The sequence below is a fragment of the Cydia amplana genome, chromosome 12, assembly GCF_948474715.1.
Source record: "Cydia amplana chromosome 12, ilCydAmpl1.1, whole genome shotgun sequence".
NCBI lineage: Eukaryota > Metazoa > Arthropoda > Insecta > Lepidoptera > Tortricidae > Cydia > Cydia amplana.
In genome coordinates, this window is record NC_086080.1 from 16,345,851 (window position 1) to 16,371,496 (window position 25,646).

Below are 25,646 nucleotides of genomic sequence, written 5' to 3' on the forward strand. Positions count from 1 at the left end.
CCATCAGGCGATTCATCTGCCTCCTATATAAAAAAAAGTGTCACATGCACGTTGCTCAAGCAACACGAAGAATGATTTTTGGTACTGATTGAAGCATACAGAACTATAGATGTTCAAGTTACGGAAAGTTTTCATAAAGTTGGAAGTATTCCCTTTCCAAAATATGGATGCAAAATGGCACTAGTGAATGATACAAAATACTTCATAATCTAATAGTTTATTGTAATGGTACCACAGAATAGCTTTGACCAAATAAAAAGCACATGATCTAGTTCTAACAGGCATATAATAAAAACAGATTTTACACTTTTCCCCTTAGACAGATGTTCGGCCATATTGATCTTTATTAACAAATAATTCAACTAAACTATTCAAACTTAGTAAGTTTACACCAACTGAATATACATTTAATTAAGTTTAGTAAACATCAAATGTTAAGTGCATTTGGTCTAAAATTACTGAAATTTTGAAATGAATTTGATTTATTCATAGATGTCCTCTTTGTCGGCGATGTATTGGATAATGTCCTTGGGCCTGACAAGCCTTTCCGCATCTCCATCGGGAATTTCAAAACCGAATTCGTCTTCCATAGCCATGATGATTTCTACGTGATCAAGGGAGTCCAAGCCCAGGTCAGTCATAAAGTGGCAGTTCACATTCAACTGAAATAGAAGCACAGTTATAATTATAACATAGGTTTTTAATAAATGTGCTTTGGTAAACTTTATTTTCAATAGAACTAAAAGTTTTTAAACAAGTAGTGTTTTATGATATGATTAAATGAAGGTTACCAATAAGCATGTGTGTCAGTCAGGAATAATTTTGGATATTAAATTTTATTCTACCTTTTCAGCACAAATTTTGTCATAAAGTTTCAGAACTAGAAGGACTCTCTGTTCTATGAGCTCAAGCGAGAGCGGGGGGCCCGCACTGTAGTGGCGGACACCGACTTTCTGGCTCTGAAACAAAATTTAACAAATAATGAACAGGTACCTTGACTTGAGTCAGTTTGTCGTAAGCTTGGCACACTTTCATCACTCGCTCCTCGATCTCTTTCGGAGAGGGCTTCGTCTGGGGCCCTGACGAGTATGGTTGCATACGACGAGATTGCACCTAAACAGTTTTAGTAACACTGTACACATTTGTTATGCAATATATTGATTGAGGTTATGATATAAAATGAAACAAATTATATTCCTATAACTTAGATATACGATATCCAAGTTTGTATTATAAAATATAATGTCAATTTGGAAAGGATTTTAGCCCAGAAATCTATAAAAAACATTGTATTGATTGACGTGATCCTTACCCCATTTTGCAGGTACTTGTTATTGTATAAGGTTACAGCGGTTTTCACTGTATGGTATTTTTGTTGTAGAGCGACGGTTGAAAGCCGGCATACTACCGGGGTTCTATATGTGGTGGATTTTCGTAATAATCCGCTAAAAGCACTTCGGACAAGATTCGCACCAGCCATTTTTCGGGCTTCAAATATTTTCTGCAATAGACAAGATAGAGTATGATAAGACCGGTCGAGTGTTGCCATAAGTAAGGCATTCCTTAATGTTCATTTTAGAGTTTAAAGCATTATCTTGAATAGTTATAAAAATTAACATTGTGCTTTATGACACGTCTTGCTCGCTGTCATTTTTCTGTCAGTTTGTGTCGATTTGTTTTCCCATTCCCAGAGTATGTACGTATGGAAATGGATTTAATGTGTCTAAACAATTAATAAAAACATTAAAAATGGGGAACGCTGACACAAAATTAAACTTTCGGAAAGCTGTGGTCCAGTTGACATCGAAAACCCAGGTAGGACTTAAAGCAAAACGCATATGTTAGATTTGCGTTGGTGTTTTTGTTGATGAATCAATTTGTTGACTTTATTACAGCCTATCGATGCGTCGGATGATAGTTTCTGGGACCAGTTCTGGTCGGAGAGCGTGACTAACGTGCAGGATGTGTTCGCGCTGGTGCCGGGGGCGGAGATCCGGGCGCTGCGCGAGGAGTCCCCCAATAATCTGGCAACGCTCGTGTACAAGGCTGTCGAGAAGCTCGTGAAGACCGTCGACAGCAGCTGCCGCACTCAAAGAGAACAGCAGATCGGTAAGTTACTGTAAACTAATAAATAGTTTGCACTGTAGGGTTGAAACAATAGGAAGAGGGACACTTTATTATGTCTAGGTGAAATCAGTGTAGCCTTGAATTATAATCAGCAATCTAACTTTTTGCGTTGTTATGACGGTTTATTGATTTTTTTAATTTAGGTAGTATCTAAATATACCCACCATATGAACTGCTACGTCATCTGATACCCTGATAAGCCCCATGGATCATGTTCATAAATGCTAAGTTTAGAAAAATAGAATTGGCCTAGCCCAGGCACCAGTTTTCTAGTTGCAGAAACCTGCCTGTGCTACAATACAATCATTAATATCTGTAATTTTCTGCAGCCTTAAACTGCGCGCGACTGCTTACACGGGTGCTCCCGTACATGCTAGAGGAGCCCGAATGGCAGAGCTTCTTCTGGTCCTCGCTGCCGGCTGCGGAGAACGAGTCTGTGCCGCTGGCACAGTCCCTCATCAATGCTGTTTGTGTAAGTGCTGCATTGCGATCATGTTTACGATTTAAATTAGCAATAAGTAACAATGTATATGTCACCGTAAAATTGTAAACACTCTTCAGTATATAATCTCGCTAGTTAAATTATAAACTGACGGTAGGGAGATTATAAACTAAACTAACCTCACCTAACCTACGTTAGTTTGTAAACTAACAGGTTCACAATCTTACAGTGTCATATAGACCAGTAAAATAGAAGATAAGTAATGAACAGGTAAAGCCAGTGTAGGTACAGTTTCCAAACGCATTTAAATAACGCGATAACTATGATAATTTAATTTTCATAAAAATTAAATTTTTAGAGGACAGAATTAATCAAACTTCTTAGCATTAAACCTAAGTACAAAATGCAACAAGAATCTAAATGAACAACTTCAAAATTGGTAAAATCTATAAAATATGAATACTCTAGGTGCTGCTATATAGCAGATAAATCATTTATGTTTTTTATCACAATAAAAAAAATTGTGTTGTCATAAAAAAATCATCACAGGAAATGTTTCATTATCATAGTTTAGTTCCTTTTGTAACTGGGATTGATAATTTTAATTTATCCAAATAACATTAAGTACATCCACCAACTCACCAACTTGTGTATACTTCATGAGAACTTTATTTCCTTGAGTAATGAAATGATAACAAATACGATATACCTACGTTACGGATCGCGTCGTTATGGTTACCTATGAGATGTTTTTTGGAAAAAAGTGTTTATCCCTGTAACTGTATAGGTATTAATGTTGCGTTTTATGTCTTTTTAACCTAGTCCTTCCCTACGAAGCTACCTATCTATTAATCTTCAGGTATACACCTGTATAGTAAGCCTTAGTGAGCTTTCTGTCTGACCAGAATAATAGAAGAAAGAATATTATTTTCATTTTTAATTTAACCATTGACAACTTGCAGGACCTGCTGTTTTGCCCAGACTTCACTGTGGCGAGCACACGCCGCTCTGGACCGGTGAGTACGATCGATACCACAATCTTATCTATAACTGAACTTATCTTTGGCATTTGGGTTATTAAATCATCCTAAATTAGAATATTGATTTCGGCCACGTACAGTCACCTGCGTTAATATATTACTCTTCGAACTCTTCGAAGGCCATAAAAATATGTAATACGCTCTAATGGCTCTACAAATAAGATAGTGGCAGATATTTTTGCGGCCTTCGTTGTTTATTCAAATTTTACCTAACTCTAAACATACCATGACCACAGAATAAATAATAGTACTAAGTACAGAAGACTCACTCTCTAACAAAACGCGTCTGTTACGATCAGCACAGATATGGCCGCTAGGTGGCGACAGCGCCACGCGCGGCTTATGGCTTTCCCCAAAATTGGGGCCAAACGGATGTACTTTTAGCTACCTGTAGCAAAGCGACGTAATCGCGGAGTGAGACACGCCTGCCATGGCCCACTTGCACCAATCCACTAACCCGGGGTTAACCGGTTAAACCTGGAGTTATCATGGTTACCAGTACCATTTGACACTAGGTTAACGATTTAACCGCTTAGCCCGGGTTAGTGGGATGGTGCAAGTGGGCCCTAGTATCATAAAATAATACTGGTAACAAAATATTTCTGTTGGAAACTTTAAAAATTTTGATTCCAATTTTCTGTACAAGTTGAATCTGGTGAAAATATTTCAATGAATGAATTTAATGCTATTCTATTGTAAGTATGAAGCAGGTTTGTAAAATATGTACCTACGTAATCTAAGGACTTGGTCTCCTGTTCACACTTTTTGCATCGTAAAATGTGCCTTCTTTGCTCCCCACTTGTTACACTAGTAAATACATAAAATATAATAAAAAAACTGAATATGTTACTTATTTTTGAACACCCGCTATGTACAGTCGCCATCAGATATATCGGAGCGGCCAAGGCGTTCACAATATTTGAACAAGCACTCTAACGCCTTGACAATAGAGGCGTGCTCAGATATTTGTGAGCACCTTGGCCGTTCCGATACATCTGATGGCGACTGTAGGTACTAGATCGTCTACGCCTCATACTCATAATCAATCTTTGTTCACCAGGAGCGCGCCGAGGAACTGTCTTCCCTCGACAGCTGCGAGTACATCTGGGCGGGCGGGGTCGGGTTTGCGCGCGCGCCGCCGCGCTGCGCCGCGCACGAGGCCGCGCGGACCGAGCTACTCCGGCTCTTACTGACGGCCTTCAGTGAGACCGTGTATAAGCCACCACACCAAACACACCATAACAAGTGGATCGCGTGAGTATAAACACCTACACTGTTTTAAACCTTATTGCGACAACATAAGGTCCATCGATGCTCAGATTCCGGAGTAGGCTTCGTTTGCTGCGCCGCGCATGAAGCGGCCCGGACCGAGCTACTCCGGCTCCTACTGACGGCCTTCAGTGAGACCGTGTACAAGCCGCCGCACCAGACACACCATAACAAGTGGATCGCGTGAGTATATTCCCCTACACTGTTTTAAACCTTATTGCGACGACATAAGGTCCGGAGTAGGCATCGTTTGCTCCGCCGCGCATGAAGCGGCATGGACTGAGTTACTCCGGCTCTTACTCACGGCCTTCAGTTAGACCGTGTACAAGCCGCCGCACCAGACACACCATAACAAGTGGATCGCGTGAGTATATTCCCCTACACTGTTTTAAACCTTATTGCGACAACATAAGGTCCATCGATGCTCAGATTCCGGAGTAGGCTTCCTTTGCTCCGCCGCGCATGAAGCGGCCCGGACCGAGCTACTCCGGCTCTTACTGACGGCCTTCAGTGAGACCGTGTACAAGCCGCCGCACCAGACACACCATAACAAGTGGATCGCGTGAGTATATTCCCCTACACTGTTTTAAACCTTATTGCGACGACATAAGGTCCGGAGTAGGCTTCGTTTGCTCCGCCGCGCATGAAGCGGCCCGGACTGAGTTACTCCGGCTTTTACTGACGGCCTTCAGTGAGACCGTGTACAAACCGCCGCACCAGACACACCATAACAAGTGGATCGCGTGAGTATATTCCGCTACACTGTTTTAAACCTTATTGCGACGACATAAGGTCCGGAGTAGGCTTCGTTTGCTCCGCCGCGCATGAAGCGGCCCGGACTGAGTTACTCCGGCTTTTACTGACGGCCTTCAGTGAGACCGTGTACAAGCCGCCGCACCAGACACACCATAACAAGTGGATCGCGTGAGTATCTCCACCTACACTGTTTTAAACCTTATTGCGACGACATAAGGTCCATCGGTGTTCAGATTCCGGATTAGGCTTCGTTTGCTGCGCCGCGCACGAGGCCGCCCGGACCGAGCTACTCCGGCTCCTACTGACGGCCTTCAGTGAGACCGTGTACAAACCGCCGCACCAGACACACCATAACAAGTGGATCGCGTGAGTATAAACACCTACACTGTCTTAAGCCTTATTGCGACGACATAAGGTCCATTGATGCTCAGATTCCGGAGTAGACTTCGTTTGCTCCGCCGCTCACAAAGCGCCCGGATTGAACTCCTACGGCTACTGCTCAGTGCTCACGGCCTTCAGTGAAACCGTGTATAAGCCAGCACACCAGACACACCACAATAAGTGGATCGCGTGAGTTCTTTTACTTAAAGTGTCATTCAATAGAACTTGCTATGTAAACAAACCGCCGTACTAAAATTGACACTGAATGCATAGTCTAATAAAACATGGTCTTCTCTTCCCAAAGTGTCACAAGCCTACGTCACAATAATTTGCAGCATTGCCACTTTATATAGCGCTATTGCATATTATTATATAGCGCTGTCGCATGATGACGTAGGCTTGTGTCGGTCACGTGGTCGGAAGAGAGTACCAGGCGGAGTATATTATTATACCATGCACTGAATGCCAATTTACTAGTAACTTGTTTACATAAGTAGTTAGCAAGTTCTATTGAATGACAGACAACCGATGGACTCACAGACTGACCACTTGGAAGGGGCCATCAGGTACAAGAAAACAAGGCAAACCCAAAGCGCGATGGACTGACGAAATAGTGAGACTGGCTGGTGATCAATGGATGCAAAAAGCTAATAATAGAGACGCTTGGAAATCACTAGAGGAGGCCTTCACCTTCGAGTAGCGAGGGGTTCTTACATTATTAGATATTATAAATTAGGTATAAAGCAATGTTAGAACGTATTACTGTTTTGTAGAAATAGGTTTATTTAAAAGTGTGTAATTTTTATTTTTTGTAAGAAATATAAGGCTTTTTTATTTTTTTATTTATACACTGTTTTAAACCTTATTACAATGGCGTAAGGTTCACCGAGGGTCAGATTTCCGAAGCGACCCGTACTTATATTAAACTAAAAACAAACTTAGGTACTGGGTACTTACCTACGCAAGATTTTTCGCCAAACTGAGGGCAGTTTATTGTTAGCGATTTTGGGTCGACAGCAGTACTAATTCTGCTATACTAATGCTATCTATCTAATACCTTTAAACGAGCAATTCTTGTTTATTTATTTATTTATATAAATATATTTCGGCGATCTCGGAAACGGCTCTAACGATTTCGATGACATTTACTATATGAGGGTTTTCGGGGGCGAAACATCGATCTAGCTAGGTCTTATCTCTAGGAAAACGCGCATTTTTGAGTTTTTGTATGTTTTCCGAGCAAATCTCGGTCGCCCAGATATTTACCATAACAAGAGAAAGGTTTCACATCAGCGACCTCTATAATTACCGTAATCTTCCCTGCAGGTACTTGACAAGCCCAGACAACCGGCACGCCCTGCCGCTGTTCACGTCCCTATTAAACACAGTATGCTCCTACGATCCGGTGGGGTTAGGGCTGCCCTACAACCATCTACTCTTCAGTGACACGCTGGAACCTCTGGTCGAGGTATAGTTACTACTATTATAAGCAGTTATAGTCTAATTATTTTTAAATACTGCTAAATTAACATGTTAAATACTTGTTCTGTACATATGTTGATTAAATATTTACATGTTTTAGTAAGCTGAGTTTGAAATAAGATTGGTTTTTGCAGGTTGCTTTGCAAATTTTAATCGTTACCCTGGACCACGACACAAGCAACGCTATGAATGAAGATTCTGACGAGGTGAGCCCATATGTTGTAAAATTGACTGTTAGGTGTGTAACGTTTGCTTATAATAAACATTTTTTTCTATTTTACGGTATCTCTATTGACAACATAAAGTTGATAAAGAGAACAAGAGTTAAATAAATAAGATACATTATGACTACACATCGGTAACTCGTGGCATTTAGGTAGCACTTAAAAGATTACTGATGAGCACATATCGGTAACTCGTGGAAGTTTCTAACAGACTAGTGATGTGACAATGTTCTTCCTATACGAGTCGAGAAAAAGAAATCACTAAAAAAAGGCAGTAATTAAACTAATCTTTTAAGTGCTACCTCAATGCCACGAATTACCGATGTGTAATTATGACACATCGGGTAGAGTTGTTACAATTCGGTGCCGTGACCAGGATTACATCACACTGATTTAAACTTTCACAATTTTTACACATGATTAAATTGTAAAACGGGACTAAATCGCGTATTTAAGTTTTAAGAGTTACCTCCGACGTTACGAGGATTACATTTCTGCATAAAGTCCGTCAACCAAATCTTGTCAGTAGTAAAAGGCGGCAAATTTGAAAAATCGCGGGTTAGCAACACTGTGTTCGAATAATTCCAAAATGCGTGTCATCTGTGTTTTATCTGTGGAATGTGGATCGTGAACGACAGCCGTCACCTTATTTGTTTTCATTTGGTTTTCATTCTGAATCGTTTCTGTTTCAAGAGATATTTCTGCTGTCACCATTAAATACCAATACATTAAATAAGAATAAGCAAAGCTAAGGGGCCTACAATGTACAATCATGCTCGTTGATGGTAAACATTACTAAAAATTGAGGTTATGACAAGTACATACTGGAAGAACTCTTTCGAACTTTTAAGATTATGTTCAGTTTTTTTGTTTTAGGGTTAAAAGGCATAAATAAAATTAAAACGTATGCCTAAATCTATCCAACAAGACCATAAATTGTGTCCTGGAAACCGTCCATAGGCCCACATGTCTAATATTTTCAGCAATCAGTTGTGACTATTTACAAAGATGCAATAATACTACAGAGTATTATGCTTGGTTGAAGTGACCCGGTAACATTGGTAACTTCATTATATTTTTTCAATTAATGACCTGAATTATAGTGTAAGCTAAAGTGACCCTTATCTTATTTACCTTTAAATTAAATAAACACCCAAATATCAGTTGTTTTATTTTTAATATGTAATCCTATTGTACAATATATACCAATCAAAAAAATTACACAGGTATGTCATATTCATCCAGAAGAGTACACTAATTTACATTAACAAGTGGCATATTATATTGTAAATAACAAATATATGCACTATCTAATTATCTGCATTTTGATATGATTTTATTTTAGTAAACATAGAAGACATAGATAGGGAACAAAGAGAATATAAGCACTACGATATCTTCAAATATTTTATATTTTTATATTTTTGATATCTTCAAATTTGTTCATCATTTTGATTAACATTGTTTTAACATCGCTTTTAAATTGTCCGTCCATGTTTCAAATTTTTTCAATAAACCGCGAGTGACAATTTGAATTAACGTACGCAGGGCGCGCTCAGCGGAAAAAAAAATCTTTTGGTTCGATGTACATTGCTGCTATTCTTAGCGCAATACTGCTCTTTGAGTGTTGCCCTACTTTAGTTTGCTTTACATTGCTACTGACAAGATTTGGTTGACGGACTATAGTAAAACTCAATAAGTTTTCAATAACCCCCCAGGCCCTCCCAGACAACCTATTCATCAACTACCTCTCCCGCATCCACCGCGATGAGGACTTCGCCTTCGTGCTGCGCGGCGTCACCAGATTGCTGAACAACCCCCTGGCTCAAACATACCTGCCTAATTCGGCCAAGCGGGTTGCCTTACACCAGGAGTTACTCGTTCTGTTCTGGAAGATGTGCGACTATAACAAGGTTAGTGCTATTATACAACTTGTTTAGCGCGATGTGTTGCCTTCGTGCTGCGCGGCGTCACCAGATTGCTGAACAACCCCCTGGCTCAAACATACCTGCCTAATTCGGCCAAGCGGGTTGCCTTACATCAGGAGTTACTTGTTCTGTTCTGGAAGATGTGCGACTATAACAAGGTTAGTACAACTTATTCAGCGCGATGTGTTGCCTTCGTGCTGCACGGCGTCACCAGATTGCTGAACAACCCCCTGGCTCAAACATACCTGCCTAATTCGGCCAAGCGGGTTGCCTTACATCAGAAGTTACTTGTTCTGTTTTGGAAGATGTGCGACTATAACAAGGTTAGTACAACTTATTCAGCGCAATGTGTTGCCTTCGTGCTGCGCGGCGTCACCAGATTGCTGAACAACCCCCTGGCTCAAACATACCTGCCTAATTCGGCCAAGCGGGTTGCCTTACATCAGAAGTTACTTGTTCTGTTTTGGAAGATGTGCGACTATAACAAGGTTAGTACAACTTATTCAGCGCAATGTGTTGCCTTCGTGCTGCGCGGCGTCACCAGATTGCTGAACAACCCCCTGGCTCAAACATACCTGCCTAATTCGGCCAAGCGGGTTGCCTTACACCAGGAGTTACTCGTTCTGTTTTGGAAGATGTGCGATTATAACAAGGTTAGTGTTATTATACAACTTGTTTAGCGCGATGTGTTGCCTTCGTGCTGCGCGGCGTCACCAGATTGCTGAAAAACCCCCTGGCCCATACATATCTAATAAAAATATGAAAATTATAATCTAGGTATGGAGAAAAAAAAACTTTTTTTCTCAAAAACGAAGACTCGATTTGGGACCCGTGTGGGTCGCAGCACTCACAGCCAGGAGACAAATCATCACAATATACCTACTTTAAAAAATGTGGAATATTCAATGCTTTCTAGGTGGCCCATGAGCCATGAGGAAATGAGTTTAAAATAAAACTACTGCACAAAACTATATTTCGTGTATTTAAATCGTATAAATTAACTATTTCGTCTGTGACTTCGTACCGGAATTACAGTTTTAGTGAAACATCCTCAACTTGTAACAAAAATGTTGAAGTGAGATTTATTGACTGTATTGTTTTCAGAAATTTATGTACTACGTGTTGAAGAGCAGCGACGTATTGGAAGTGCTTGTGCCAATCTTGTACCACCTCAACGACTCGCGCGCTGATCAGTGTAAGTGATTACAGACTAGCCCCTGCCCGCGACTTTGTCCGCGTAGTAAACAGTCGATAACCTCCTTAAAACTCACGTGTTGAACAACCCCTAAATTTTAAGGGGTGAATTCCATTTTAAAACGTACCCTTTGTCCTATTCAAACGGACGAGTAAACTTTACTCAACTTTGAAAAATAAAATCGTTTCACCAGTCTTCGAGAAATTGGGGAACAATACACATAACAAAACAACAAATTGATAACTTTTATTAAGAAGTAAATATAAGACCAAAACAACATTATTTTAGAAAATATACTTTTCTAACCTCAAAGACTTATAATGTGGGTATTCTAAACTAAAAAGGCGGCAATTTGAGATATATTTTATTCACTAGGTATTCGTATGAACACTGCCGCATCGGATGGTAAGCGACAGGCAGAAACTAACAGCTACGATTAATTTCTAACTAGCTTTAAAATCAAATAAAAACTTGCATTAAGTAAAACTGTCTCATTCTAACCCACATAAACTATTTCATGGGATATATTATTTTCTGAAAACAAGCAAATTTTTCACTTTAATAAACAAACATAAACATCTTGACATCAGTTTTGATATTCGATTAATTCTAATTCATTCATACATACATAGTACTGACTGTTCTAAAAATGCATTGCATCTAAAAACTGCATTGCATTCGATCATACTTAACATAGTAACAATAACAAGCCGCGTGACGTAATTAATAAATTGCATGTTATGTTGTCTCTTTCCTGCATGTTGGAAATGCGAACCAAACGTGTAGAAAATAAAATATTCATGAAACTCAAATTCGAATCGAATTAGCTCTTGAGCGTATGAGTAACCATTGTTTTTTACATTCAAACAACACACACAAAAACTACAACAACAAAACACAACTACATATCATTTCTACTAAACTCTGCATCTCTTCATATGGAAATGTCACTTACATAGTCTGTCAAGCACTTCCGTCAGTAGAAAAATAGCGGCAAATTTAAAAAATGCAGGCGCGAAGTGTTATCTTCCTTTAGAAAAAAATAATTTCGCGCCTGTTATCTCTTGAAGTGGCAGGAACCGGCTCCCGGACAATTTAAGTCATTTAAGTCTGAAATTTGATTAATTAAAATAAAATCGAAATTCGAACAACTCAAAAATGACGTACTTATGCCACTTGAAAGGTTATACCGACAAAGTTGTTTGACTTGTTGGACAGACTATAGATATATTTAACAAGTCTAAACTTTTCCATACATCCACAGCCCGAGTTGGCCTGATGCACATCGGCGTGTTCATACTCCTGCTCCTCTCCGGCGAGCGAAACTTCGGCGTGCGACTCAACAAGCCTTACACCGCCACCGTGCCCATGGACGTGCCTGTCTTTACCGGGTCTCATGCTGATCTACTAGTACTTGTGTTCCACAAGATAATTACAACCGGGCATCAGCGTCTGCAGCCGCTGTTTGACTGTCTGCTTACTATACTTGTCAATGGTAAGTTAGTACACACAACACAAGCCTTACATGGCGACCGTGCCCATGGACGTGCCTGTCTTTACGGGGTCTCATGCTGATCTACTAGTGCTTGTGTTCCACAAGATAATTACAACCGGGCATCAGCGTCTGCAGCCGCTGTTTGACTGTCTGCTTACTATACTTGTCAATGGTAAGTTAGTACACACAACACAAGCCTTACATGGCGACCGTGCCCATGGACGTGCCCGTCTTCACCGGCTCCCATGCTGATCTACTAGTACTTGTGTTCCACAAGATAATTACAACGGGGCACCAGCGTCTGCAGCCGCTGTTTGACTGTCTGCTTACTATTCTTGTCAATGGTAAGTCAGTACACACAACACGACAAGCCTTACATGGCGACCGTGCCCATGGACGTGCCTGTCTTCACCGGCTCCCATGCTGATCTACTAGTGCTTGTGTTCCACAAGATAATTACAACGGGGCATCAGCGTCTGCAGCCGCTGTTCGATTGTCTGCTTACTATTCTTGTCAATGGTAAGTTAGTACACACAACACAACAAGCCTTACATGGCGACCGTGCCCATCTTCACCGGCTCCCATGCTGATCTACTAGTGCTTGTGTTCCACAAGATAATCACTACGGGGCATCAGCGTCTGCAGCCGCTGTTTGACTGTCTGCTTACTATACTTGTCAATGGTAAGTTAGTACACACAACACGACAAGCCTTACATGGCGACCGTGCCCATGGACGTGCCTGTCTTCACCGGCTCCCATGCTGATCTACTAGTGCTTGTGTTCCACAAGATAATTACAACCGGGCATCAGCGTCTGCAGCCGCTGTTTGACTGTCTGCTTACTATTCTTGTTAATGGTAAGTCAGTAGTCAGTACACATAACACAACAAGCCTTACATGGCGACCGTGCGCATCTTCACCGGCTCCCATGCTGATCTACTAGTGCTTGTGTTCCACAAGATAATTACAACGGGGCACCAGCGTCTGCAGCCGCTGTTCGATTGTCTGCTTACTATACTTGTCAATGGTAAGTTAGTACACACAACACGACAAGCCTTACATGGCGACCGTGCCCATGGACGTGCCTGTCTTTACCGGGTCTCATGCTGATCTACTAGTACTTGTATTCCACAAGATAATTACAACGGGGCACCAGCGTCTGCAGCTGCTGTTTGATTGTCTGCTTACTATACCTGTCAATGGTAAGTCAGTACACACAACACGACAAGCCTTACATGGCGACCGTGCCCATGGACGTGCCCGTCTTCACCGGCTCCCATGCTGATCTACTAGTACTTGTGTTCCACAAGATAATTACAACCGGGCATCAGCGTCTGCAGCCGCTGTTTGATTGTCTGCTTACTATACTTGTCAATGGTAAGTTAGTACACACAACACGACAAGCCTTACATGGCGACCGTGCCCATGGACGCGCCCGTCTTCACCGGCTCCCATGCTGATCTACTAGTACTTGTGTTCCACAAGATAATTACAACGGGGCATTAGCGTCTGCAGCCGCTGTTTGACTGTCTACTCACTATATTGGTCAATGGTAAACACTAGTGCTTTAGATAATTTGGTAAATCAATTTGATATAATACTAATAATAAAGCCTTTTATTCCGAACAATATAAATTACAATTGAATATTTCATATTATATCTCTCAGTTCGGTGTGCCGTAAGGTATAGGCCTCCTCCAACTGTCTCCATTGGGCTGTCTGCTGCAACCCTCTACCAGCCATCAATTTGATAGACAATATCAAAATTTTTATGTGGAATCAAATCTTCATGTCTACATTTTTCATATTTGCTACCTTTTGATTCTGGCAATTGGCTCGAAGAGTTAAGAAGACTGAAATATTGTCTTTTAACACATTCAGTGCCGAAAACCCGACTATCGGGTATTTTGTAATTTCGTTCCCAAGCCGGACGACCCGATAGTCGGGATCGTGGTACTACACCTTTATCATCCTCATCATCTTCCTCGCGTTGTCCCGGCATTTTGCCACGGCTCATGGGAGCCTGGGGTCCGCTTGGCAAGTAATCCCAGTAATTGGCATGGGCACTAGTTTTTACGAAAGCGACTGCCATCTGACCTTCCAACCCAGAGGGTAAACTAGGCCCATATCGGTATTAGTCCGGTTTCCTCACGATGTTTTCCTTCACCGAAAAGAGACTGGTAAATATCATGTTTCGTACATAAGTTCCGAAATACTCATTGGTACCAGGGATGTTGCGGATGCCGATTTTTTGACATCCGCGGATGCGGATGCGGATTTTTAAAGGCTCACATCCGCGGATGCGGATGCGGATGCGGATGTCAAGATAGTACCATAAAAAACGTCAAATATTACATTTTAGTAATTTTTATTTCAAAAAACCGGCCAAGTGCGAGTCGGACTCGCGTTCCAACGGTACATTAAGTCCCACTCACGCTTGACTGCTCATTTCTAATAGGTTTTTTTGGTTAATGACTAAATTACTTAGCAGTCTAGCACTTACGCCGATGCTAAGACGTTCCTGTACCGACCTGTTCCACATCCGCATCCGCATTAAATCCGCATCGATTTTATGCGGATGCGGATGCGGATGTTGAAAATAATGCGGATGTTCCGCGGTTGCGGATGCGGATGCGGATATTCGCAACATCCCTGATTGGTACTACGTACTACACTTTTATATGGAGAAATTTTGTGGCCTGGCGCGTCTTGTTTGGCTGGGTGGCAATGAATGTGTTAACGAATCCTAACATGAGTATTTGTGTCCAGTATCGCCGTACCTGAAAACGCTCTCGATGGTATCGTCGAGCAAACTCCTGCATTTGTTGGAAGCCTTCGGCACGCCCTGGTTCCTGTTTTCGGCGCCGCAGCATCACCACCTAGTGTTCTTCCTGCTCGAGATGTTCAACAACATCATTCAGTACCAGTTCGATGGTAAATATTGGGTTAATTTTATATTTATTCAGAGACCATACTTTTATATCCGCAACGCAGGCTTCGTCAGGTAAACACAAACTTACAATCAGCTACAGGCATCGTCACAAAAAACTACAGCGATAAAATCCGCAACAGGCTTCGTAGCATTCTCTATGAGTGGTGTTGAGAACTTCTCTAAACGGTCAAGTGCCAGATTTTTTTTTCAAACATGGGTATTCGAACACATACAGAAAGACAGGTGTTTGTATGGAAACATTAAGCGTTGGGGAATTCAGACCAGCTCCCCAAAGACTGGCTTACTCTGAAGAAACGGACCACCCAACTCACACTCAACTCTGGGTTAATCAACTTTTTCTTGTCACACGTTGCTATGGTTACGGTCTCCTGAGTCACTTTCGTTTCGTCAGTTTCGTTTTTCGTATTTAAATGAACCAAACTTGCATTTTATGGTAGTTATAAGACCTTTACATAATGGGACATCTACTGAGCATGTTAGTAGAACATGGTACAGCAGTTCTTCTAACAATATATGCTACTATTGTCTCCTCGCTGATGGGACAGAATAACAACAAGAAATAGTTGATTGACCCATCTTTATTTTTTTATATTATTTTTAGGAATTTCACAAATTTCACTAAATAGTCTGCTGGCTTTTTTTTGTCTTTTATTTATTTAAACTTACAAAGAAAGAAAAATGTACAAATGGCGGACTTAATGCCAAAAGGCATTCTCTACCAGTCAACCATTGGGTCAAACAGAGACATAAAAGTTGGTGCAGGAGAGATGCATAAATTATAACGAGAAATGGAGCTTCATAAAGAGATTCGTACAGTCAGCAGCAGAAGTCGCTTCGCGGGCGAGGTGGGTAAAATTACCTTGACACGCTTTTAAGGCTTCGGCACACAGGCGCGTTTTCCGGGCGGGGCGTGAGCGGGGCGCGCCGCTTTTACATATAAAACGCTCACGCCCCGCCCTGAAAACGCGCCTGTGTGACGGAAGCTTTATTCTCTTAACAATAAAGTCGCGTCAAGATCATTTCGAACACCTCGCCCGCTTAGCAACTTCTGCTGCTGACTGTACATTTTAGCTGTAATTTAAAAACAAATTAGCCGAAATGACTATTATATTCTACGTACTTATACGTGTGTACATCATACTCATCTATGGTTACAACTTCGTGAAACATTTCCCTAACCTCTTTAGGTGTCACCCGTGAAGAAATATCTAATGGATTTTACTCAAACTTCGAAGTACTAATAATATATAAATTTGCAGGCAACTCGAACCTGGTGTACACGATAATTCGCAAACGGGCTGTGTTCCACGCGCTCGCCAACCTGCCGCACGAGCACACCGCCATCGCGCGCTCGCTGCAAGCCACCCACGACAAACTGCCCAGGTAATAAGTCCTCCTCCTTGCCAGGCCTATGGAACTCTACGCGCGAGCTCGGATTTATACCTACGAATCTGTTCCCGTTCACGGTAGAAAAGCAAGCCGGTTGGTGGCCACACGCGCTCACGCACGCACGTCACCGCGCGCCGCACTGACGGTTATTCGTCGACCGCCATTTTGGTAACATAGCCTCGTGATTAATTTCTTTGTTTTTGCTTATTAATATTGTTTAAAGTGTAATATTGATAGCGTATTATGCAGTAAACTAATGTGGAAGTGTGCAGATAATGAAAAAATAATCATGGAGCGCGTATAACCACCATTCTGGCGTCAACGCCGGGTAGCCCACGCGGGTTCTTGTAAAGTCTAGCTATCGCCTTACAAGAACTGAGAACCAGACTACGGAACAACGTCGTGCTCTAGAGCATTTATTTTGGTATTTCTACCTCTAACCGTGGCTGGCTAGAGCCCTAGAGGCCATAATTTTATACTTTTATACCGTACACTGGCTGAATTTTATTACAAATAATATTAATTCGATCCCACGTGGGATCCACTTTGACGTTGGCGAAATCATCGACAGTATCGATGGAGCCATATTACCCAAAGATTGATTGACAATTTTTACGATAGTTACAAGCTACGTAGGCAGGTACTATTGAATTTCTTTAGACATGTAGTGTTTATTATGACACATTAATCGTGCGATATCGACATAGTTGAAATAGGAAGCAAACTTTTAACTTATTTTGGTAGGTAAAGTTTATTTTAACGACAGTACGTTCTTAACTTTACAGCGGAAAGTACTCTTAGAGAAAGAAAAAAACTTGCATTACATTTTTACGTCAAACAATTGTAAATTAATGATAACATACATAATTTTAGCTTTATATTTGATGTTATTTCATTCCGCTGTATAAGTAGGTATTTTATTTATCATTTCTAAGCGTCGGCAACCCTAGCGTTGAGCCGGCGTGTGCGGTGCGGGGAGCGGCGCGCTGAAGTTCACTCCATTGTATTTTTGTGTAGGTATCAAAACGGTAGGTATTTGCGTTTTCTTTGAGAGATAAGTATCCGTTCGTAAGAACTATTATATAATCTGTGTCCTTGCTTCGTTATTCTCAGTGCTGAGGGTCGTGACCTCCTAAGTGGAGCACATGATTCCGTATCGCAGCTTTCCAGCCCATCCGATCCCTTGCGACTTCTAAGGCATCATGGACCTTGATGGATAGCGATTTGCTAATCTGGATCGAGTTGGACCAGTGACCATAAGCTTTTCCAGGTTGTCTCCAGTCTTCCTGGCTATGTGTCCGAAGAATTCAAGTACTCTCCGGAGACATGTGGTTGAGAGCCTGGTGGTTAATAAATAACCTGTAATAACCACCAATTATGTTAGCTAAAGTCATCATATCAGCCCTTTACCGCCCACTGCTAAGCATAGGCCTGTCTTCTAGTACGCCACTTGTCCCGGTCCTGAGCTAATCTCATCCAGAAGTGACCCGCAATCTGCCGGATGACGTCCACTAGGGAATGCAAATCGGTTATTTTCGGTAATTTTTTGTATGGAAATAATCGGTTATTAACCGAAACCGCGGTTATTTCCATACAAAAAATAACCGATTTGCATTCCCTATCGTCCACCCAACGAGCCAACGGACGCCAGGCGCTTCTTTCACCTTAACATTTTAATCCACCTGCCATCACTCTGCCTAGCAACATATCCCGCCCAACTCCATTTTAGTTTGGTAATGACGTAAATGGTAAAGTAGGTGAATGGTAAAATATTTAGGTAAAGTAGGGGATGATAAGCACGACAAAGTTCGTACATTGAGCCGTCTTTTCTTATCTCCACACTTACGGCGTTATTCATAAACGTCTGCTAAGTTAATTAGCTGATGATCATCGTTTGTCCCTCTTTATGGCATAACGACAGATAGGAACAAACGACGATCATCAACTGATTAAGTTAGCAGCCTTTTATGAATAACGCCAATAATCTCCATTCAAATGTTTACCTCATGTTCGATTACTAAGGTTCGATTTTCATTTTTTTTGGAGTTGGTATTCGTTTGCAAAAGACGTCCAATCTCTTCTAACAGACTGAGCTACAATTTCTTCCAGGTTGATGGGACAGAATCAAAGAAAAACAACAAGAAAATATTTGATCCTTATGATGGCATTGACACCCGAGTGCGACCTATTTGCGTGGCGATGGACGGCAGTGTATAGTGAATGCTTGAGATTCTGTGAGGCGATGTATGATAGGTGCTCAACTGTTCCTATGTAATTTGTCTATACTTGTGTAATGTGCTATTATTGTTGTTGTTATAAGTATTATTGCTGTTAGTCTAAGTTTCGTGATGCATTGGTATAGCTGTAAAGTCATGTAAACATATTTATCAAAAAAAAAAAAAAAAAAATGTGTATAACGTCCAAAAATGATGTGTAAATGTATATGTTTCTTTTACCAATAGATTTCTGTATCTGTACGTTGCCGCCTGCCACCGGCCCCAATTTCACCACGGTGACAGGTGCGACAATTGTAAAACATCACTGTTGCTGAGTCACAGGCGTCCATGGGCTACGGTTACCGCTTACCATCGGGCGGGCCGTATTCCTGTTTGCCACCATTCTTGTATTATTTAAAAAAACATTATTATATCGGGAGAAAAACAGATATTTCTCTTGCGAAGTTTCTGACAATTGTCACAAGATTCAAAAGAATTGTCGGTAATTCTTGACAGGAAATGAGTTCTGTGTCGGAATTTCGTGACAATTGTCGTGTTTCTTGTGACAATAATTGTCAGAAACTTCGCAAGAGAAATATCTGTTTTTCTCCCGATATAGTAATGTTTTTTTAAATAATACAATGATGGTGGCAAACAGGAATACGGCCCGCCTGATGGTAAGCGGTAACCGTAGCCCATGGATGTCTGTGACGTCAGCAACAGTGATGTTTTACAATTGTCGCACCTGTCACCGTGGTGAAATTGGCGCGTAAGATTTACCTGTAATTGACCTGTGTAGGTCGACGAGTGCCGAGTCGGTGGCGGAGCTCGCCATGGAGGGGTCGCGGCCCGCGCAGCCCGCCGAGCCCGGCACGCTCAACGCGACGTTGCCAGATACACCCGGTATGTACCCTAGTCATAACGCGCCGTTGCCAGATACACCCGGTATGTACCCTAGTCGTGACGCGACGTTGCCAGATACACCCGGTATGTTCCCTAGTCATAACGCGCCGTTGCCAGATACACCCGGTATGTACCCTAGTCGTGAGGCGACGTTGCCAGATACACCCGGTATGTACCCTAGTCGTGAGGCGACGTTGCCAGATATACCCGGTATGTACCCTAGTCGTGAGGCCACGTTGCCAGATACACCCGGTATGTACCCTAGCAGTGAGCGACGTTGCCAGATACACCCGGTATGTACCCTAGTCGTGAGGCGACGTTGCCAGATACACCCGGTATGTACCCTAGTCGTGACGCGACGTTGCCAGATACACCCGGTATGTACCCTAGTCGTGAGGCCACGTTGCCAGATACACCCGGTATGTACCCTAGCAGTGAGCGACGTTGCCAGATACACCCGGTATGTACCCTAGTCGTGACGCGACGTTGCCAGATACACCCGGTATGTACCCTAGTCATAACGCGCCGTTGCCAGATACACCCGGTATGTACCCTAGTCGTGACGCGACGTTGCCAGATACACCCGGTATGTACCCTAGTCGTGACGCGACGTTGCCAGATACACCCGGTATGTACCCTAGTCGTGAGGCGACGTTGCCAGATACACCCGGTATGTACCCTATTGGTGAGGCCACGTTGCCAGATACACCCGGTATGTACCCTAGTCGTGACGCGACGTTGCCAGATATACCCGGTATGTACCCTAGTCGTGAGGCGACGTTGCCAGATACACCCGGTATGTACCTTAGTCATGACGCGCCGTTGCCAGATACACCCGGTATGTACCCTAGTCGTGAGGCGACGTTGCCAGATACACCCGGTATGTACCCTATTCGTGAGGCCACGTTGCCAGATACACCCGGTATGTACCCTAGTCGTGACGCGACGTTGCCAGATACACCCGGTATGTACCCTAGTCGTGAGGCGACGTTGCCAGATACACCCGGTATGTACCTTAGTCATGACGCGCCGTTGCCAGATACACCCGGTATGTACCCTAGTCGTGACGCGCCGTTGCCAGATACACCCGGTATGTACCCTAGTCGTGAGGCGACGTTGCCAGATATACCCGGTATGTACCCTAGCAGTGAGCGACGTTGCCTGATATACCCGGTATGTACCCTAGTCGTGACGCGCCGTTGCCAGATACACCCGGTATGTACCCTAGTCGTGAGGCCGCGTTGCCAGATATACCCGGTATGTACCCTAGTCGTGACGCGACGTTGCCAGATACACCCGGTATGTACCCTAGTCGTGACGCGCCGTTGCCAGATACACCCGGTATGTACCCTAGTCGTGAGGTGACGTTGCCAGACACTCCTGGTAAACCTTCGATCTTGTCATTTTTATAAAAAAATCGTCATTTTTGTTTCTTCACTACCTATTCACTTTTGATTTATAATATTAGTTAGGCAGGACTAATACTAATTTTGGTCTTTCAAAATTGGCCTATATAAAGGTTTTTTTTTTATTAATTTGACCATGTTAACTTCACTTGTAACGTACAATGTATTAAAATGTTGCAAGTCGATTTTAGCTTGGTTTAATTTGGTACAATTGAGATAATCTAATGATAAATCCTGGAGGTGTTAGTGGAATTCGAAGGCGGACAGGATTTCATTTTGACAAGTGCAATAATAGTGCAATGCAAATTGCAATAGAGTAAAATACAAACGACAAGAACTTTATGTATCTACAATTTTATTTTTAACACAATACTTTTTTTTCTACAGCAATCGCAGCAATGACGGAGCGCGAGTCGGCGCACCCTAGCGCCCAACAGCTGGAGAACACGCGCTCCCTGCTGGAGAGCCGCAGCGGCGGCGACGGCGAGGACTGCGAGCCGGACGCCATCACCGACGGGGAGGAGACACTGCGGCCGAGGACACATGTAAGTATACTTGTTCTCGGGCACCACACTCGTGTGATTCTATTATTAAACTCACTTCGTTCGTTTCATAAACCCACACTCGAGTTTTAATGCCATTTATTATGTAGCAGTCACATATAAACATTGGATAAAGGTAACAACAGGCTGTACATAAGTAATAGTAAAATTTTAAATAATGGTGATGATGTCTATGACGTTAAATCGTGAATTCATAATGCCTTTCCCTTTCGAAACTAATCAAGCAATTTTTTTCCCTAGCGGGACAGTATAAAATCCACAACCAGCATCCGCAGTCCGACCACAGACGGGTGGCGAGCCAGCGCCGAGTGGGTCGCCAGCTGGCGGAGCAAGCTGCCCCTGCAGACCATCATGAGGCTGCTGCAGGTCCTGGTGCCGCAGGTGGAGAAGATCTGCATCGACAAGTGAGTGTAGCCGGGGTGATGTGTACTGACGAGCACAGACGGGTGGCTAGCCAATGCCGAGTGGGTCGCCAGCTGCCGGGGCAAGCTCCCGCTGCAGACCATCATGCTGCAGACCATCATGCTGCCGGTCCTGGTGCCGCAGGTGGAGAAGATCTGCATCGACAAGTGAGTGTAGCCGGGGTGATGTGTACTGACGAGCACAGACGGGTGGCTAGCCAATGCCGAGTGGGTCGCCAGCTGCCGGGGCAAGCTCCCGCTGCAGACCATCATGAGGCTGCTGCAGGTCCTGGTGCCGCAGGTGAAGATCTGCATCGACAAGTGAGTGTAGCCGGGGTGATGTGTACTGACGAGCACAGACGGGTGGCTAGCCAATGCCGAGTGGGTCGCCAGCTGCCGAGGCAAGCTCCCGCTGCAGACCATCATGAGGCTGCTGCAGGTCCTGGTGCCGCAGGTGAAGATCTGCATCGACAAGTGAGTGTAGCCGGGGTGATGTGTACTGACGAGCACAGACGGGTGGCTAGCCAATGCCGAGTGGGTCGCCAGCTGGCGAGGCAAGCTCCCGCTGCAGACCATCATGCTGCAGGTCCTGGTGCCGCAGGTGGAGAAGATCTGCATCGACAAGTGAGTGTAGCCGGGGTGATGTGTACTGACGACCACAGACGGGTGGCTAGCCAATGCCGAGTGGGTCGCCAGCTGGCGAGGCAAGCTCCCGCTGCAGACCATCATGCTGCAGGTCCTGGTGCCGCAGGTGGAGAAGATCTGCATCGACAAGTGAGTGTAGCCGGGGTGATGTGTACTGACGACCACAGACGGGTGGCTAGCCAATGCCGAGTGGGTCGCCAGCTGGCGAGGCAAGCTCCCGCTGCAGACCATCATGCTGCAGGTCCTGGTGCCGCAGGTGGAGAAGATCTGCATCGACAAGTGAGTGTAGCCGGGGTGATGTGTACTGACGAGCACAGACGGGTGGCTAGCCAATGCCGAGTGGGTCGCCAGCTGGCGAGGCAAGCTCCCGCTGCAGACCATCATGCTGCAGGTCCTGGTGCCGCAGGTGGAGAAGATCTGCATCGACAAGTGAGTGTAGCCGGGGTGATGTGTACTGACGAGCACAGACGGGTGGCTAGCCAATGCCGAGTGGGTCGCCAGCTGCCGGGGCAAGCTGCCCCTGCAGACCATCATGAGGCTGTTGCAGGTCCTGGTGCCGCAGGTGAAGATCTGCATCGACAAGTGAGGGATAGTACCTACCTAAGAGGAATAGTTTCCCTCAATAGGGTTGGCCGATTGAAGTATTTAGCAGATGGCGCCATCACAGCTTGCCCTGTCAATCCCTAGAATTGTGTATTTTTAATGCCCTGGATCACAGTACACTAAGAACAGTACTGAATCAAAGGCCGCTCGGCAAGTTATTTACCTACTCTTGCGTTGGCGCTTAGGGTTGTCACTTTTATTTTTAGTTAAATATTATTTGCGTATTATGAGTTATTAGGTTTCTATTTATATAACATAATAAAATGTTCTATCAATTCATAAATCAGGTATAAATTAAGGCCGGTAAGAGCAGGCAAATGCGAGCGTACTCGAATGCGCGCGATCACAGTCGCGGTACGGCCCACACTGCTGCCACCGTATTCCCCCGTATATTATGCGAATGTGTGCGTGGCAGCGCGTGCGAATACGGCGCCCGGCACGCACGCACACATTCAAGCCGGCAGCGGCACATTTCTATGAAGATTCACTACTGTTGTACTGTGCCTGGATGCCAGCCCTTTAAGCCAAATCTCATAGAAAAAGGGGCAAGCTATGATGGCGCCATCTATGCTAACCTTTGACAGTTGCCAACCCCATTGAAGCTTTCGTCTGGCTTTTGCGTAACACTTTTAAGGTGACAGTCCATTTCCAACCGCAGCTGCACTACTGTTCATTTTACTATGGAAATTGACAGTAACAGCGACGCGTTCAGTACCAGTAGTGCAGCTGCGGCCAGAAATGGAATATTACCCTTAAACTCACAATCTTTTCACCGAGCTGCAGCCAACATATTTTTATATTTTCAGCATAACTGCTACCCCACCAGCGCATTTAGTTTAGTTTAGTTTAGTTTCTTTATTGGTAAAAAGTATTTTACAGGTCACACAGGTACAATTGAAATAAGATTGTTATTTACAATTCTAGATAAAATAATACATTGGTCAAAGTTTACAAATCTCTAAATAATGAATAATGATCGTGCAATAATTGTTAATATAGTAAAATTTACATATTCTCTTTCATAAAGTCATCAACAGAATAACATGCTTGGTCTAGAAGTAGACATTTGAGTTTTTTATTGAATATTCAAGTATCAAGTTTGTTTCCACAGGGGCCTGACGGACGAGTCGGAGATCCTGCGTTTCCTGCAGCACGGCACGCTGGTCGGACTCCTGCCCGTGCCGCACCCCATCCTCATCCGCAAGTACCAGGCCAACGCCGGCACCGCGGCCTGGTTCCGCACCTACATGTGGGGCGTCATATACATACGGTACGTCATAGATATCATTGTCCAATATACCTATACTCTCGGATATACGATCGAACGGCTTCTAACGTTACATGGTGACGTCACGATGTATTGCCATTTTCTTAGAAGCGTTTCGTCAGTAAAGTGCGGGCGCCAGACTTTGACCATCATTAGTGACTTTTGTATTACTTTAAGACAATGGGTCCCATACAGACAAACCTGACCTCAAAACAAACCTGATCGACTGATACCATTCATAAAAAATTGTCAAATACCCTATTACTTATCGCTAATATTTTTATTTATTTATTTAAGCCTTTAATTCCTTAATAAAAAATATACATATTTCATTATTAAATTAAATAATAATAAATTATTAAATTAAATTAAATATTATCAAACTAATGTACGTACATGCAAGTTTAAATTGTAAAATTCTATTCAATAATTTAGTTTGTATTATTAAGGACCTCTTGACGAGTAAAGGCCTCCTCCATTTTACTCCACATTTCCCTGTCTTGGGCTATTGTTACCCAGTCGTCGCTGGCAAACTTTTTTAGGTCTTCTGTCCATCTTCCCAGCGGGTGGCCTGGCTTTCTTTTATCGCTAATATTACTTTACTTTAAATTGCAGGAACGTGGACCCGCCAATATGGTACGACACGGACGTGAAACTGTTCGAGATCCAACGAGTTTGAGCGACGTCACGTGGCAGCTGAGTATTTATTGTGTATCCTGCAAATGCGAGCCAGTTAGTCGACATAGAGTATTCATTTATATGAACTATACATAATACAGGAATTTCAATTGCGTCCTCTTATCTTGAAGTGAAAGATAGACTAAAGCGCCATCTGCATTGAGAATTTCGTATTTAAAACTCATTCTTATCTATTATCAAATTAATTTCCTTTACTCATAGTCGACTGACTGACTTCACCAAAGAAAAAAATACAAAAAAAAGTATCATTATTTGTCGTTCA

The 25,646-nt window shown here is 43.1% G+C and overlaps 3 protein-coding genes across 4 annotated transcripts in view; 1 reads left to right on the top strand and 2 right to left on the bottom strand.

Moving 5' to 3' along the window:
* Positions 1-201: 201 nt before the first annotated feature.
* LOC134653162 (acyl carrier protein, mitochondrial) lies at positions 202-1,515 on the bottom strand. Of its 2 annotated transcripts, none has more exons than XM_063508511.1 (3): positions 1,313-1,515; positions 846-959; positions 202-662 (listed from the first exon to the last, which is right to left on the bottom strand). In XM_063508511.1, the coding sequence occupies exons 1-3, from the start codon at positions 1,478-1,480 to the stop codon at positions 483-485; spliced, it is 462 nt and encodes a 153-aa protein (XP_063364581.1). In that variant the 5' UTR covers positions 1,481-1,515; the 3' UTR covers positions 202-482. The 2 variants fall into 2 exon arrangements, with proteins under 2 accessions (XP_063364581.1, XP_063364580.1); XM_063508510.1 differs by lacking the exon at positions 846-959 and adding an exon at positions 994-1,113.
* Positions 1,516-1,665: 150 nt separating this feature from the next.
* LOC134653173 (protein HID1) lies at positions 1,666-25,423 on the top strand. Its single transcript, XM_063508521.1, has 17 exons — positions 1,666-1,815; positions 1,896-2,109; positions 2,457-2,599; positions 3,532-3,585; positions 4,670-4,863; positions 7,342-7,483; positions 7,632-7,703; positions 9,440-9,634; positions 10,754-10,844; positions 12,109-12,339; positions 15,109-15,273; positions 16,552-16,675; positions 19,697-19,800; positions 21,594-21,751; positions 22,010-22,173; positions 24,530-24,688; positions 25,301-25,423. Exons 1-17 carry the CDS (start codon positions 1,750-1,752, stop codon positions 25,362-25,364), a joined length of 2,340 nt encoding a protein of 779 aa, XP_063364591.1. The 5' UTR covers positions 1,666-1,749; the 3' UTR covers positions 25,365-25,423.
* LOC134653159 (uncharacterized) overlaps positions 24,585-25,646 on the bottom strand; it is a 28,566-nt gene continuing 27,504 nt past the window's right edge. The window contains exon 7 of the mRNA XM_063508503.1: positions 24,585-24,661. Coding sequence (XP_063364573.1) covers positions 24,613-24,661 — 49 coding nt within the window. The 3' untranslated portion in view covers positions 24,585-24,612. The remainder of the gene's footprint in view (positions 24,662-25,646) is intronic.